The sequence below is a fragment of the Sphaerodactylus townsendi genome, linkage group LG03, assembly GCF_021028975.2.
Source record: "Sphaerodactylus townsendi isolate TG3544 linkage group LG03, MPM_Stown_v2.3, whole genome shotgun sequence".
Taxonomy (NCBI): Eukaryota; Metazoa; Chordata; class Lepidosauria; order Squamata; family Sphaerodactylidae; genus Sphaerodactylus; species Sphaerodactylus townsendi.
The window spans coordinates 169,241,097-169,257,790 of NC_059427.1; the positions used below are offsets into that span (position 1 = coordinate 169,241,097).

Genomic DNA, 16,694 nt, shown 5'->3' on the forward strand with positions numbered 1-16,694 from the left:
TGTCAACCAGCCTCATGGACAGCGGGATTTGCACTCTGAACAGTTCTGTTGTGGAATGGAAGGGTTGCACTTATACTAAAACAATAAGACAGCACCATATAGCGATGTGCATTGAAAGGGGAAGAAGGGATTCCATTTGACCACCCCAAAAGGCTATGCTGGGGATCATTGGACCTGCATGGACATCAGTGTGGGTTGCTGACTGATGAGAAGGACAATTGCCACAGCAACGCATGGCTGGGCCCGCTAGTGCTACATATTTATAAATGAAAATAGAATACAAACTCATTCAGCATTCACCAAATTCTGAGATTTTTGTGTTTTATGTTGGAGAGGAAGACAGTAGCGTAGAATTACTTTGCATGGAGGTCACCCTTCAAAAATTTGGAGAGCTATTGGCCTAGAATATTTCCTGTCTGTGGGCCCCAGCATCTTATCCATATTGTTGTTCTGGCTATAACATGAGCTTCAATTAAACAGGGGGTGAGTCTCAGGAAAATTAAAGTTCCTGTTCCTTTATGACTCTCAAACTGCAATTGGTTTTATTCTACTTTGCCTCCTGGAGTGCCTTTTTAAAAGTCTGGTTGGACGGTTGGGGATCTGATATTCAATAATGCGCGCCCCCCCCCCCCCATTTCTTTCCCTGCACAGAATGGAAATGTATGGGGTGGGAGGGAGGGAAGCTGCGATGGTAATGTGCCGCAACATTCCAAACTTCTCCCTCTTGCCCTCCCCATTTGCATAGCTGGAATGCTGCTCCATTTCCGGCAGGACAGCTGTTCCATTTCTGGATAATCCAAGCTTGATGCCCCCAGAATCCAGGCAAAGGGATTGGGGAGGGGGTGCTTGGAAAGACCATTTGTAAAATCTCTCGCCTGAGGGACTGGGGGGGCTCTGACGGATAGTGCTTGCTTGGAAAAAGCCACTTTAGCTTTTTACGAGGTGCATTCCCAGTATTTTTAAAACAAATCTCTGCCTTCGACATATGTTGCTTCTCTCATTTATTTGGCTGCTGTCCTCAAGTTTCATTGCAAGGCCAAAATATGTGTTGCTTATCATTATCATTGTTTATCTTGGAGTGCCAAAAATTAATGAACTAAGTCCAGTTTTCAACGACCGTATTGCTAGGTATATATATTCCATGTTTCCAAAATAGAATTATGCTCGGTTGTGAACTGGTTACTGGTTACCAAAGGCTCGACTTTACAAAGAAAACTCATCCCTCCCCTCCATTCAGATGAATGAAAATGTTTGTCTCCCATGCCCAAGTTTCCTGTGGTTACTGACTTATGGCTGTCCCTCACCCAAATTTCTAGTTCTTGTGGTTACTGATTTACTGATCCTAGATCTCCCTGATTCTAGTCTAACAGTAGCCACTACATAACACTGACTGCCCAGTAGAGTATGGACAAACAATTTTATTTGCAGTCATAGACCAAAACACGCTGCTTTTAATGGGGTTTTAATGATTCAAAGACTATAGAATACATTTACTATGGTTATTTACTTGATTTGAGGATTTATTGATTTTGTTGTGCTCTATTTGTATATTCATGTTCACCGCCCTAAACCCTTCGGGGGAGGGCGGTATATAAATGTAATAAATAAATAAATAAATAAATAAATAAATAAATAAATAAATAAATAAAATCATAACAATATCCAGCATTTACAAATTACTGTAGACTAAAACATCGTTTTAACTTAAGTAATAAAAACAAGCCAAAATCCTAAACAATTAGAATATTAAATAAATTATTACATAAGCTAAAACCCTTCCTTATACCTTTTACAAGTGGTCCAGGCAAATTTAGCAACTCACGTGTCATGCCTATATTGGTTCCAGCAACCAGTATGGAAATAAGAGTCCTCCCGTCTCTACCTCGATGTTTACATAAAATAGGATTAATTAACTTCCTTCTTTCCTGATCTGAATTATTTCAATCGAATATAAGATGTTCCAACAATTCTATAGAGTCATCCTGGCATAAACATAAAATTCTTCTCTTGGTCTTTCATTGTATTTGCTGATTACACTGACTGCCCCAGTAGAGTATCCATAAGGGATCTTTAGAGTGGAGGAAGACATATATTCCCCCCCTCCCCTTCATTATGGTAAAAATAGCAGCTATCTTTTTTCCGTCTAGGAGATGATATATTCCAAATGAACATAGCTCTTCCAACAGAACATTGAACATTGACCCGACACCCACCATTCCAAGAAGATTTATCTACTGAACCCTTAGCATGCGCATTCTTTCTGTCTGTCGTGCTGGGCCTTTATCTTATGGAGGAATGTTCAGTGCAGTTCTGTATATGTGACCAATATTTCATGCACTCTTCCCCCACCTCACACACAAAAAAAGCAAATGGATTTTGTGTTTGCTTTTTTTTTTTTCAAATCCCCTTGGCATGTTCCCAAAAGGCATGCTTCTGGCATACTTTTCCAGGTCCCCCAAGCTATAATTCACACAGGATGATGAATTGTGGTGGTTTGATTATATGAATAAGCTGGGGGAGGTCATAACTGAATACTTCCATTTTCAGACTCAACCACAGTTTGCCCTTTTGCCTGAAACACAAATTTAGGTGTTTCACCCCACCCAGAATTCAATCCAAGTGTGGAATGCTGGTTTGGAGGCAAAAGAACGAAGCATTGTTTGCGATTTGTTCGAAAGCGATACCCTGTAACTATGGAGGTGTGCTGTAGGGTTAAGAACATAAGAACATAAGAACAAGCCAGCTGGATCAGACCAAAGTCCATCTAGTCCAGCTCTCTGCTACTCGCAGTGGCCCACCAGGTGCCTTGGGGAGCTCACACATGTAGCCAGGATGGCCGACGCCAATGTGGCCTTCTGCGGCTGTTGCTCCGTCCGCACCTGGTCTGTTGAGGCATTTGCAATCTCAGATCAAGGAGGATCAAGATTGGTAGCCATAAAATCGACTTCTCCTCCATAAATCTGTCCAAGCAGAACCAGCTTTTTTAGCAAAAAAGTATCCAGGTTAGTGGCCAGCAATTCACCTCCTGTGGCAGCATATTCCAAAACACCAATCACATGTTGTGTGAAGAAGTGTATTAGTCCTTGCAATGATCTGTTCTTCCCCGGCATTTTCAATGGATGCCCCTGGTTCTATGTAGTGTGAGCAAAAATTTCTTGGTTACAATGCCGCGTCCGGGGAATTGGGGCCTCCGGGGATCCCAGAATTACAGCTGACAGCAAATGAAACGCTGGGGCATACATGGACTCTATGAAAAATTTTATACGTTGCTGAACTCCCTCCCCCATGGCCCAGACTCCACCCCATATTTCCAGGAGTTTTGGCAGTTAAACACCTAGATCGATGTGTGAGGGGAAGAGGCTGAGGAGGCATAGAGATTTCTCAAGCTAAAGAACTTTGGCACATATTTATTTATTTATTTATTTATTTATTTATTTATTTATTTATTTATTTATTTATTTATTTATTTATTTATTTACTTTTGAAACTTTTATACCGCCCTATCCCCGAAGGGCTCTGGGCGGTGTACAACAGGTAAAAGCAATAATACAAGGTAAGTAAAAACATTAAAAGCAGCAACAATTATCAACAATTATCAGAGGAGTAAAAATATAAATGGGCCCAACATCTTAATTTTAAAATTCCCCCCACCCTCCCCACTTTACCCCAGGAGTGCATAGTGGCTTTGATTTGGATGACAATGACCGGTATCGAGGTCGAGGCTGAGGGGCCAAGCAGGGAAGGGAGCACTACCATCAGCCCGACCAGTTCCTCCAAAGGCCGGCGGGTCAGCTCCGTCTTAAAGGCCCCTCGCGGGGCTTCGCCAAGGTCCCGCAGGGCCCGGACAGCTGGAGGAAGAGCGTTCCACCAGGCCGGTGCCAGAGCCGTGAAGGCCCTGGCCCGAGTGGAGGCCAGCCGCATCATTGAGGGGCCATATCTGAAGCTTGCTAATTTCTTTCCTCTCCATATACATAAGAACTGAACTAGATTAAAAGCCACTGGACATTTATGCATGCACTACTTACCCCACAGCTGTTTGCTTCACAGTGGGTTTTCCCGTGGTTTTTGGTTTGCACAGGGATTTTCCTCCTGCAGAGTTTCCCTAGCCAAGTCAAGCCACCATTTGCCCATCCCCACAGTGGCATACTGTCACAGCCTGGCTCCCAGGCAAGCCCTGAACATCATGCCCAGCACCTGCTGAACTCCCTCTGTCCTGCCCCCTGCCAAACTTCCCCTGCCACCCCCTGCCAAACTCCCACCACTGCCACTTCTCCAGCAATCCCCCCCACACACACAAACCTTTTCTTCTACTCTGTCCAAGCAGCACCAGCCAGCAACACACTGAGGGCAAGACCTCCCCAACTCCAAAGGGTTGTTTTTTTGTTTTGCACTGGCAGGGGTGGTGGCAGGAGAGCAGCAAATGGAAATCAGTGCAAGGGCAAGAAGTTCGGTTGGGGGTTGGGCAGGGAGGAAAGGGGGAAGAGGGCAGGGTGAGACCAAAATGCACCCTCACATGACCCAGGTACATGATGCCTGGATCAAATGACCCCGCTCACCCCCATAGATACGCCACTGCACTCCCAGTTTTCTTGCTTTTCCCCATGCAACCAATTTGGATCTGAACTCTTGTCATCTGAGGATCAGTAGTAATTCCAGGAGATCATCAGACCCTACGTGGAACTGAATACTGAGTATTCAGACATACTAATTTGGGCAGTTAAGGTTAATAACTATTCTAAACCTCACACCCTCTATGAATTGGCTTAATGCAAGATTCTAAATATGACCTCATCACAGTTCTTGGGGATGCATTGTGGTCCTTTACGCTCTGAGCTTGTTTTGTGGCTTCATATATGCAGCTTCTACTCCTGTGCACAAGAGTGCTTATTTTGTAATGTGGGAAAGGCCTTTGCCAATGGATGTTTAAAAAAAAAGAATCAGGAAACAATCAAGCATTTACTTCCTGCTGGGCGGGGGACGCATATACTGAAGCAGCCAACTCTAACAGCAAAGAATAATTATGATACATTTTGTGCTAAAGAAAATCAGCTTTTATTGTAAATAGACGACATGGTACTTCAAGCATCTGCTGCGTTTAGGATGTTGACTGCAAATTGTGTTAATTGCATTTCCTTGAAAGCATGATCTTCTGTTTAATTGGGGGGGGGGGGGTCCTCTGGTTACTATAACCTGGGGGATGAACAAATTGTGCCCGACACCATATAACAGGGGTCTTCAAACTATGGCCCTCCAGATGTTCAGGAACTACAATTCCCATCAGCCCTGCTACTTGGCCATGCTGGCAGAGGTTGGTAGAGGTGTGGATCCTGAACTCTGGAAGTACCCTCAGACTCAATATAAGATGGCTGCAGTTGCATTCTCCAACCGCAGGAGACCTGCCTGCAAGTCAACACGCTGCTTCACCCACTTGCATCCATCAAGCATTTATTTCTGTTTATTCAGCCGCATACCTACCTATTTCCCATACCAAATCCTGCCCTTGTTTGTCATTTCAGCCCGGGAAGGTGTCTGAGCCACACAGCTTCAAAGAGAAGGTGTTCAAGAAGAAGAAAAAGGCATGCGTGGTGTGCAAAGAATCCATCGAGTCCCAGGGCCTTGTTTGCAAAGGTATGAACTCTCCTGCCGCGTTCCTTTCTGCCTTTCCCTTCTTCCCTAGCAGAGGAACAGGAGGCCTGGCAAATGCAGAACTGTTGATAGGGCTGTCACACTAGAGCTACATATCTGACCACTACACTAACAAGAAATCTAAGGCCGTTTCCGCACGGCCTCCTTGCGCCAACTGCCTTAGCCAGAGTCTTGGCGATGAAGGAAGCCAGCCCGTTCCACATACAAGCATCACCGGAGCGGAAGATGGAGCGAAACGGCGAAGGCGACGGCTTTCCAAGACGCGGGGCGCCTGTTCCCCCTCCCCCTCCCTCCCGCCACGGTGTCCTCCCTGCATTAAGCCTGCTGAGCGTGGCAGCCCATACAGCTGCCCTCCGACCCCTGGAGGTTGAGAGGGACAGTGATGTGGCGGGCTCTGCACGCTTCCGCAGGCGGCTCCAGGTGCAAACCGGTAATTGGAAGGGAAGCTGGCCGTCTTCCCGGCGGCGCCTTTATGCACCCAGCCGCGGGAAAGGCGCCTTTCCCTAACAACAACAACCCTTTAAAGGGTTGGGTGTTGTTTAGAAGCGGCTTGGCTGGCGTTGCAGCAGCGAAGCCTGTCGAGCGGTGGCCTGGGAAACGCCTTTTTGGTAGCGCCACAGGCCCGTCATAAATCAGGCCGTCTTGAAGCGGCGCCAGAATTAACTTATACTTCTATTAGATTTCCAATCAGCGCCTTCAGCAGTGCCAGTGGCAGATACACCGCGAGTACCATTTTTCTCCAGCGCTTTGTTATCTCTAGCGGAAAAAACAAGGGCCTGAGAGGATCTCCTTCCACTACATACTTTCCTCTGTCAGCTATATTCTGGAAATAAGGAAAAAAGGTTTTGGAGCCAATACTACCTAGGACAGCTTTTTCTGTCTGATGATGAGAAACTGGTTTTCTTATTATCTGATATGGATTCCTATGTTTTGCTTATAAGATGGCTCTCTTTGCCCTGGCGTGACTGGAAACTACGGTAGCAAATGATTTAAAGCGCTGTTTGAACTGATGTTCCTAAAGCAGAGGTCTTCGACTTCATGGCCCTCCAGATGTTCACGGGCTACAATTCCCATCAAGCCTACCACTTAGCCAAATCTTTGGCAGGGAAACGATGGAATTATCCAGTCCATGGTATCTGGAGAATTGTTCTAAAAATGCTGGAGATTAACTTAGGCAGAGGCTGAAGAAGCTGCAAAAACATCTGACGTTTTTGATGGGGCATTTTAATTTAGAGATTGTGAACACTAATAATTTATATTTTAATGTAAAACTAAATTATTGTTTTAATTTAAATGGTAACATATAGCTGGTTTACTGTTTTAACTGCATGTATTTCTGTATTGTTATAGCCAATGGCTCAAACAATAAATACTTGACTTGACTTGACTAGTGAATAAAACTTCATTTGTTTGATAGGGCTATCATCTCCAGGTTGGGAGATACCTGGAGATTTTAGGGTCAAAGCCCGAGAAGGGCAGGGTTTGGGGAAGGGTGAAACTTCAGTGGGGTATAATTCACAGAGTCCACCATCCTATGCAGCTATTTTCTCCAGGTGAACTGATCTCTGTTTCCTGGAAATCAGTTGTAGCAGCCAGAGAACTCCAGCCACAACCTGGAGGTTGGCAAGCTTAACGGTTGACCAGGTCATCCAACAATTTGTCATTGTTTTGAGCCCTCTGCAGATTATCAGTCCACCGAGCCAAACGTTCTGTACTGCAGTGTGTCTCCCACAATGACAGAATCATCCCATTTCCTTGTTTGATTTAAAACACGGATTAGGCAGCTTACCGTGTAAATAAAATACACAAATTAGTGCACATCAAAATACATAAAATCATTTTTTTTTAAATCACAGTTTAGGTCTGCTTTAATCCAATGTAGTCCCAAATAAAATCATCTCCAGCTGCCTCGTCACCATTAAAAGTAAGGGGGCCAGGCACACTTCCCTGCGAAGGTTGTTCCATAATCAAGGGGCCATCGCTGAAAAGGCCCTGTTTTGTTTACCCACCAAATGAGCTTTTTTGATTGATGGCACAGTCAGGAAGGCCTCTTCTTGTGATCTCAATTCCCAGTCAGGAACATACGGAAGACAGTCCTTCAGATACCCTGGTCCCAAGCTCTAAAGGTCAGAACTGACACCTTGAATTGGGCTTGGGAGTGGATCAGTAGCAGTGTAATTGCTGTAGTATTGAGGTCACATGCTCACAATGGCTAGCTCCAGGGACGGAGCGAGGGGGAAAAGTGGCCGGTGCACTGGTGCATCCTCTGCACCCGCCACGCCCCAGAACGCCCTCGTCGTGCCCCCGGTTCACCACGGGGCTCCCCACCCCCTTGGAGCTACGCCTCTGGCTAGCCACAATGTTCTGGGCTTGGACAGATTTATGGAGGAGAAGTCAATCTATGGCTACCAATCTTGATTCCTCCGCGCCAGTCTCAGATTACCAAATGCCTTAGCAGACCAAGGTGTTAACTCCAGGAGCAGCAAGCAGCAGCAGAGGCCCATTGCTTTCACATCCCCTGCATGTGAGCTCCCAAAAGGCACCTGCAGTGACCCACTGCGAGTAGCAGAGTGCTGGACTAGATGGACTCTGGTCTGATCCAGCAGGCTAGTTCTTATGTTCTTATGTTCTGCACTAGCTGCAGCTTCTGAATGCTCTTCAAAGGTAACCGTAGGTAGAACATATTGTAATAGTCCAGTCCAGTTGTAACTAAGGCATCAATCATTATGCCTTGATCTGACTGACACAGGAAAGGTTGCAGCTGATGCACCAGCTGAAGGTCTCCTCAAAAGAGTTCACTCTCATCATAGGCCTAACCATTAAAGCAGTGGCGTACCGGCAGAAAATGGCACCCAGGGCAAGACCAGAGTTTTCTGCCCCACCCATGGGAAGCCTCCTCGGGCAGGACCTGATGGTTTTCCACCGCACACCTCCCTCCCCCTCTCCTTGCATGCCTCCCACCTTCCTCAGCCCCCTCCCCTCCCTTTCATCCCCTCCCTTGCATGCCACCCCTCACTCCTTCCCCCCCCTTGCATGCCACCCCTCACCCCCTCCCCCCCCTTGCATGCCACCCCTCACTTCACTTCCCCTCCCCTTGTAGACATGTGTGCCACCCCTCACTCACTCCCCTCCCCTGCATGCCACCCCTCCTTTCCCTCCACTAGGGTGGGTGGGCCATGTCCAGATGCCGGGCCCCCTCCCCTTCCCTTGCATGCCACTCCTCCCTCCCCTCCCCCTGGGCAGGAGGAATGTTAGTTCTGTATTTTAGCTCTCTGTAGCTGTGGAGGCCATCCTCGGGCCTGCTGGTTTGCCTGGGGCCGCTTAGGGAGCAGGGCGCTTGGCTCAGCCCTTCCAGCTTGCCTCCGCCAGTTGTGCCCTCCAAGCTGCACGTCTTCTCCCATGATGCCTTTCACAGTCGAGTATGGGACCCCCGGACGGGGAGAAGAGAGGAGGTGTAGGGATCGAACCCTCCGCCCATGCATTATGCCAAATTGCCTGCACCGGGGACATTTTGGTATCCATATGTCCCCTCTGGTGCAGGTATCGTGTACTGCATATAAAGCGATTAGTCCGCGGCCTGCTTTTTCAGTGCACTCTACTTTTGTGAATTTAACAGTAATGCATTTTGAGTGGAAACGTTAATGGGAGTCGACCATATGGTTACAGACCCTAGCTATCTTTCTTCTTTTTCTTTCAGTGTGCAAAGTGGCAAGTCACAAGAAATGCGAAGGCAAGGTAAGCCAGGAGAAGCGTCTTTTGGGAGCAAGGAGGGGAGAGGTGGGGTCGCCAGCTCCAAGATAGGAAATACCTGACGGTTTTGAAGTTGGAGCCTGAGGAGGGCGGTGTTTGCAACAAGAAGAGAGAAGAGTTTGGATTTATACCCACCTTTCTCTCTCTGTAAAAGGAGACTCAAGGTGGCCTACAAACTCCTTTCCCTTCCTCTCCCCACACAACAGACATCTTGTGAGGCAGGTGGGGCTGAGAGAGTTCCGAAGTACTGTGACTAGCAGGGGTAGGGAACCTGCGGCTCTCCAGATGTTCAGGAACTACAATCCCCAGCAGCCTCTGTCAGCACAGCCAATTGAGACTAGCTGAAGGAGAGTCACTTGGCAGGAATGTAGGAGAGTGTGGAACACATCTGGTTCACCAGATAAGCACCTCTGCCAGCTTCCAGGTGGAGGAATTCAGGGAATCCAAACCTGGTTCTCCAGATTAGGAATTCACCTGCTTTAACCACTACAGGCTAATTAGAGACCTGGGGTGACTCCTCCAGATGTTCAGGAACTAGGGAATTCCCATCAGCACTCTGTCAGCATGGCCAGTTCTGAAGGCCATGCCTGGTAAGAAAGAGCTTGATGGGGAGAGATGCTCGGATTCCCTAGTGGCTCCTGGAAGTTCCCCCTGGGACCCCACCTATGCTGGCTGGAGAGGGGAGGGACTTCAATGGGGTATAATGCCACAGAGGTCACCTTCCAAAGTGCCCATTTTCTCCAGACAAATTGATTTCTGCCAACTGGAGACCAGTTGTAATACCGGGAGATCTCCAGCCACTACCTTGAGGTTGGTAACCCCAGGGATTTTTGAATTACTTAGCTGCATATGTAGCATACCAGTCAATTTTGCCATCTCTGAGCCTCCTGTTTCTAACTGTGGTTGATCATTCCCCCCCTTCACACCGAAGCTCAGTCAAGTATGTGAAGGAGCAATACAACTCCCACAAGTGGACATTCTGTTCCTTGCGTTGGTTTCTCAGCTCAGCCCTCGTGTGCTGGCCTACCCGGTGAGGTAAACTTTGTGCTGAGTTTGTACTGTTAGATCTTGTTTTGTAGACTAGTCAACAGGATGGCTCATGAGTATTTGAGCTTTCTGAGAGGTCTAGAACAGGGGTCTGCAACCTGCGGCTCTCCAGATGTTCATGAACTACAATTCCCATCAGCCCCTGCCAGCATGGCAAATTGGGGGCTGATGGGAATTGTAGTTCATGAACATCTGGAGAGCCGGAGGTTGCAGACCCCTGGTCTAGAAGTTTCCAAATCCTTTGGGGTATATTTTGGGCCCCAATTTGAAATGGAAAAGTGTAGAAACGTTTAGTGTTTTTCTTTTTTTTCTTTTTTTAAGGAATCAAGGTATCATTACAGGCTCTGTTCTATTTGGAAAACTTACAGGTGCTGACAGATTTCCTATGTAGATTTCCTCTCAAGAGATAGAGGCAGGGGTGGGAGCCAGCGGCTCATGAGGCATGCATCGTCGCGGCTTTGTTCTCTGCGGCTCCATGCGGGCCGCCCGGCCCCCCTCTTACGCCAGCCCTGCAGGAGAGCTTAGGCGGGGCACACTCTTGAGGGGTGGCCGGTAGGGGGGGGAGTGGCCCGGGAGGGAGGGCGAGTTTGTGCGAGCAAGCTGAGTGGGGAAGCCAGTGAGAGTGGGGGGGGTGAGCCAAATGGCTCTTTGGTGGTGAGCCAAATTTGGTGGTGAGCCAAATGGCTCTTTGAGGGGAAAAGGTTCCCGACCCCTGAGATAGAGGCTCCCAGGACTATTTTGTATCAGCAGAAAAACAGTGTGGGAGAGAGAAGGTCGAAGCCTTTTCTCTTCATGCACCACAGTCTGAATGAAGGTCCCATGGACCTGGGGATTGAGTTCCCAGTGCAGGACACTAGGCCAATGACTGTTGACAGGGGATTTTATAATGTGAGAATCAGGCCAGAGGTGTAGCTGGGCCAGAGTGCGCCTGGTGTTCACTCTGTGTTTTCTGCCTCCCTCCACAATGCCCCCCCCCCGCAGTGCCACCCTCCCCGCCCCACTCTTACCTTTGATAAGATATATATATATTGATATATTCTGAGGGACCCGTCTCATCCAGCACACTCTCTTTTTGAACTGTCTACCATCTGGCAGACGATACAGGTCTATCAAAACTAGGACAAAGAGGCTTAGAGACAGCTTCTACTCTAGAGCTGTGGCGATGCTGAACTCCGGGGGTTCGTGTTGATGTGTTTGGGGCTGTGTAGGGATGGGTGGAGGAAGGGGAAAGTGAGGATGATGTGTGAGTCTGAAATTGTGTGCATCGAGGAATGCTGCTGTAAATTTCGTTGTGCGTGCACAATGACAATAAAAAATGCTTATGCTTATGCTTATAAACATTGAACATAAGAACATAAGAACATAAGAACAAGCCAGCTGGATCAGACCAAAGTCCATCTAGTCCAGCTCTCTGCTACTCGCAGTGGCCCACCAGGTGCCTTTGGGAGCTCACATGTAGGATGTGAAGGCACTTGTGGCCTTCTGCGGCTGTTGCTCCGATGCACAAGTGCATTTAAAAGGTATTTGCAATCTCAGATCAAGGAGGATCAAGATTGGTAGCCATAAATGGAGCTATCCTCCATAAATCTGTCCAAGCCCCTTTTAAAGCTATCCAGGTGAGTGGCCACCTCCTGTGGCAGCATATTCCAAACACCAAATGCAAATTGCATGCTGGAGAAGCAGCCTTTTCCCTTCAGGCTGAAAATGGCCTGGTGAGAACTATACCTGCCCATGAGACCTTGCAAGGCCCCAAGCGTCGCCAGAATGTAGTCCCATCAGGCCATTTTCAGCCCTTCGGGGAAAAGGCTGAAACTCTTCTCCAACATCACACTGTTTCAAAGCGTAAGTGTGGGGGGGGTGCATGAGGGAGCCCATTCCACCCCCAGAGCGACACCACCCGGTGCCATGGCAGCACCCACCGTTCCCTGGTGTACTTCCCTCGCCTCTGAATCAGCCCTTTACATTGTCACATCTTGTCACCACATTGTAGAGGCTTACCCCCACCCCCACGCCCCCTAGTTTTTGGTGGGCAGCCATGTTGGCCTGCAGGAGAAGAGCAAGATTCAAGTCCAGTAGCACCTTAGAGACTAACAAGATTTCCAGGAGATGATGGCTTATTAAGTGGTCGGCTTCGGTATCTGGACTTGAAGAAGCTTTACAGGTTTGAAAAGCCCAGACCCTAAAAATCCTGTTGGTCTCTTCAGGTGCTGCTGGACATCAACCATCTTCAACACCCTATAGCTTGACTTCATTACTGTGAGAATCCCCGGAGTCCTAGCAAAAATGTTTGTGTGTGCGCGCGTGCGCATGGGATGTGAGAAACTGTATGTGTGTTCCTTGAATGTACTCTGGAATTTCAGTTTGCAGGCACAAAGCTCAGGCCAGCCCAGTTTGGAAACCAAAAAGAATTGTGTCATTGATTTGGGCTCCAGAAGCATTCTGGTGTCCTGCCACCCATATATTCTTATCATCCCCTTTGGGGATGAGGCGGCCTAGAAATTTAATTAATAAATAAAATAAATAAAATTTTGGTGGCACTGGAACGCTCTGGATTGCAAAGAGCAGAGACTGACCAAGCTTCTGTATAGCAGATGGCAGTATTCTCTGGCAGTCTGCTCTTACCCAGAGCAGGGGGCATCCATTGAAAATGCTGGGGGGAAGAATTAGGACTAATAAAAGGAAACACTTCTTCACGCAACGTGTGATTGGTGTTTGGAATATGCTGCCACAGGAGGTGGTGATGGCCACTAACCTGGATAGCTTTAAAAGGGGCTTGGACAGATTTATGGAGGAGAAGTCGATCTATGGCTACCAATCTGGATCCTCCTTGATCTCAGATTGCAAATGCCTTAGCAGACCAGGTGTTCAGGAGCAGCAGCTGCAGAAGGCCATTGCTTTCCCATCCTGCATGTGAGCTCCCAAAGGCACCTGGTGGGCCACTGCGAGTAGCAGAATGCTGGACTAGATGGACTCTGGTCTGATCCAGCAGGCTAGTTCTTATGTTCTTATGTTCTTACCCTTGGTTTTCCAGAGAACAGCATTGTTTGGAATTGATATGAAGTCATGGCACTGAATCTCTGAAGGCTCATCCTTGGAGACCTCTACTGAGGACTTCTACTGGATTGTTGCTGAGACTGGAGAGGGGGGGAAAGGGAGAAGGTCACTGCGTGAGACGGAAGAGGCAGATGACTCGATGCCATCCTGCTGGGATTATCTGCAGCTGATTTGCCCTCTGGCCTTCTGGAGCCAGGCCTGTTGGGGGAAGCAGCTGAAGATACACGGAGGTCTTTGCCCAGTGTTCTGGTTCAGCTCTTGCCCCATGATCTCAGGTTCCCTCCTCTGCCTGGGAGGAAGCTTCGGCAGGGTGAGGGGGTCGGTCATATAAGGGCATAAGGGGCCATATCCTGTCAGGGGGTGGTTGGAACAGGAGCATCTGCAGATCATGGGAAACAACCCGAGCAAAGAGGGTAGGGGTCATGGGTCATGACCCAGTGGGGACCCCGGGGAGGCACCTTTGAACAGAGCTGAAGTGTTTTGGTCTACGAAAAGCCCCATCGTTCCAGAATGCGGGGAAGAGGGAAATACCAAAGTGTGTCCAATCCCACAGTATAAGTTTTGCTCTGTTGTAAAATATATATATATATTTGTACAAAAAACCCATAACATGAAAATAACATTGCCAAAGTTCATACAAGGGAAAAACGAAAAATCTTGTCACTTGTTTTCTCATTCCAAAATACGACGAATAATACACGATGTTGGTTATATTTGTCAACCACAACTCGAAAATTACTCTGAAGAGCTTCTTGATAAGAACTTTGATAAGAACTTTCTCAGTAAATCAAGAGGTCAGCATTCATTGACCATTAATGGGGGGTGGGGGGGTGGGTCTGCCTTCTTCCAATGTGCAGCCATAACCATTTTCATATTAAAGAGACTTCAGACTAATTCTGTATCCAAGAGATCAACATAACCTTTCAGAATTTTATTGTATTTTTTTATTTTTTTTTAAAATGACTTCTGCATACAACAGACTAGATAAAATGGCAAACCTCACCTATGTTTTTACAGTTCAGAGAATCGGGTTGCCAACCAAGGGCAGACAGCTGTGAAGGGGGAGGACGGAGGGAGGGCAGAGATGGTGGGACAGCAAGTACCTGGAAAAGACGTCATGTTGATGCCTTTTATAAAAACCCTTTTCTTTATTTTCTTTCTTTTTCTTTCTTTTTTGAGTTTATACCGCCTCACTCGGCAATTTGGCTACAACAGTTTAAAAACATGTTAATCAAGTCCATTTAAAAATAGATACAGTGTTTAAAACATATAAAACATATAAAACAGCCGGGCCAACAAAATCCACTTTAAAAATTTCCACAAAGGAGGGGGAGGGGGGGTCCCATAGATGGTGGAGGGGACCCTAAAACAAGAACTAGAGTAGAGGGGGACAATCACGGGTTGGACACCTCCAAAAGCCCGGGCGACCAACTCGCCACAGGCCCCATGAACTCTCACCAAGATCCCTCAAGAGGCCCGGACAGAGGGAGAGTGTTCCGAGGCAGGCCAGGGTCAGTGCCCTGGCCCGGTGGAGGCCAGCCTGCATCATAGAGGGGCCGGGACTAAGTAAATTGGTTCTGCCGAGCCAGAGGCCTGACTGGTCATATGGGGCAGCCAGCAGTCAAGACAATGAAGGAGGGAGACTAGGAGATCTGAGACACCACTGTCATTGTGTGTGAAGTGCCATCAAGTCATAGCTGACGGAAGGCGACCCCAGCAATTGGCTTTCAAGGCATGTGAGAAGCAGAGGCCATTGCCTTCTTCTGCAGAACCTTCCTTGGTGGCCTCCCTTCTGAGCACCAACCTTGCTTACCTTCCAAGAACTGATGCCACCTTCCATCCTGATTTTCCTACTAACTATATATTTTTTTAAAAAAATACCTTGTATTTTATTAGAACTGTGCCCTTGGCTTTCCATTTACTTCAAGCACAAAGGAAGCAGCTCTGAGCGATGGTAAGGATGGAGGATGTGTCTTGTCTCTCTCATGCGTGGATGCATGCATGACCTCTAAGGAGCAGACTGCATGGAACAGTTGCCACATGCCAACCTGCAGTGTCGCATCACGCCAAGCGGGCGGGGTGGGGTTGGGGTGTGACACACTGGAAGTCTGCAGCGCCTGAAGGGAGTGTGTAGGGACATTCAGAGACTTGGCAGGGGTGTAGAGCCACACATGCTGAGGCTCAGTTCCTCCCCATGCACTGCCCTGCCAAGCCTGGACCTACGCCTTATAGTCAGATGGCAGCTGCTAGGATCAGGACAAAGATGTTTAGCTCTCTCCCAACAGCAATGTTATTTGGCTCAGAGGAAAGTTGTATGAAAAGACTTCTAGAAGATGATAATCCTAACATTACAAGAGTAGTGGCGAAATTCAGTACTTATATTGTTAAAAGTCATAGACGCAAACAGGGCAATTTAAACACTAATTCATGGTAAGCCATTTGGATTATCAGTTTTCTTTTCCGGTTTTAAACATCACTTGTGCTATTAGTTTTGAGATCTGATTTTAACGTGGTTTTTAATATTTTGTATTTGCATTATTTTTGCAGTTTTTAAATAATATGTCCAAATTTTTACTTGGAAATTATATATTGTGGTTTTTATACTCGGTATTTAACCCCCGCTCTCCCCCACTCCCCCCAAATCATTTTTCTCTAGGGTTATTTATTGAACTATACTCGGTATTTAACAATTTCTGGTCTTTGGCCATAATAAAACTCAGGATGATCTGATGCAGAGGGACGGGGCTTCAGCTCCCCACCCCCCCCGGTACAATTATTCTGACCTTAAAGAGCTCAGAGAAGGGGGTGTTATTTTCCCACTTACTACTGTACCTTAGCCCCAGTCCAAATAGGGCTATGGCATGCTTGGGAATTTAGTGCCAGCAGCTGTTACCTGTGAGAAGATCAGAGTCAGGTTGAGGGTCACACCTGACTTGTGGCAAACTATGCATCATCCATCTAGTTTGACAGATGTGTGTTATACTTTGAAGTGTAATAACGTTTTCATGTTGTGAGGTTTTAACCCTTACACCATGGGGGGGCGGGGGTTGGCTAAGTCAAAGCCATTTAAAGGATGTTCAGAGGTGGTTTGTCATTGCCTGCCTCTGTGTTGCAACTCTGGGCTTACTTGGTGGTCTCCCATCCAAGTATTAACCAGAGCCATCCCTGCTTAGCTCTCGACATCTGATGAGATCAGA

General features: G+C 47.3%; 1 protein-coding gene across 3 annotated transcripts in view; it reads left to right on the forward strand.

Annotated features, from left to right (window-relative positions):
- Window positions 1-16,694, forward strand: part of LOC125430061 (tensin-2-like) — a 130,066-nt gene that overhangs the window by 69,124 nt on the left and 44,248 nt on the right. For all 3 annotated transcript variants that reach the window (XM_048491749.1, XM_048491751.1, XM_048491750.1), the window contains exons 2-3: window positions 5,517-5,628; window positions 9,344-9,381. In XM_048491749.1, the coding sequence (XP_048347706.1) occupies window positions 5,517-5,628; window positions 9,344-9,381 (150 nt within the window). The remainder of the gene's footprint in view (window positions 1-5,516; window positions 5,629-9,343; window positions 9,382-16,694) is intronic.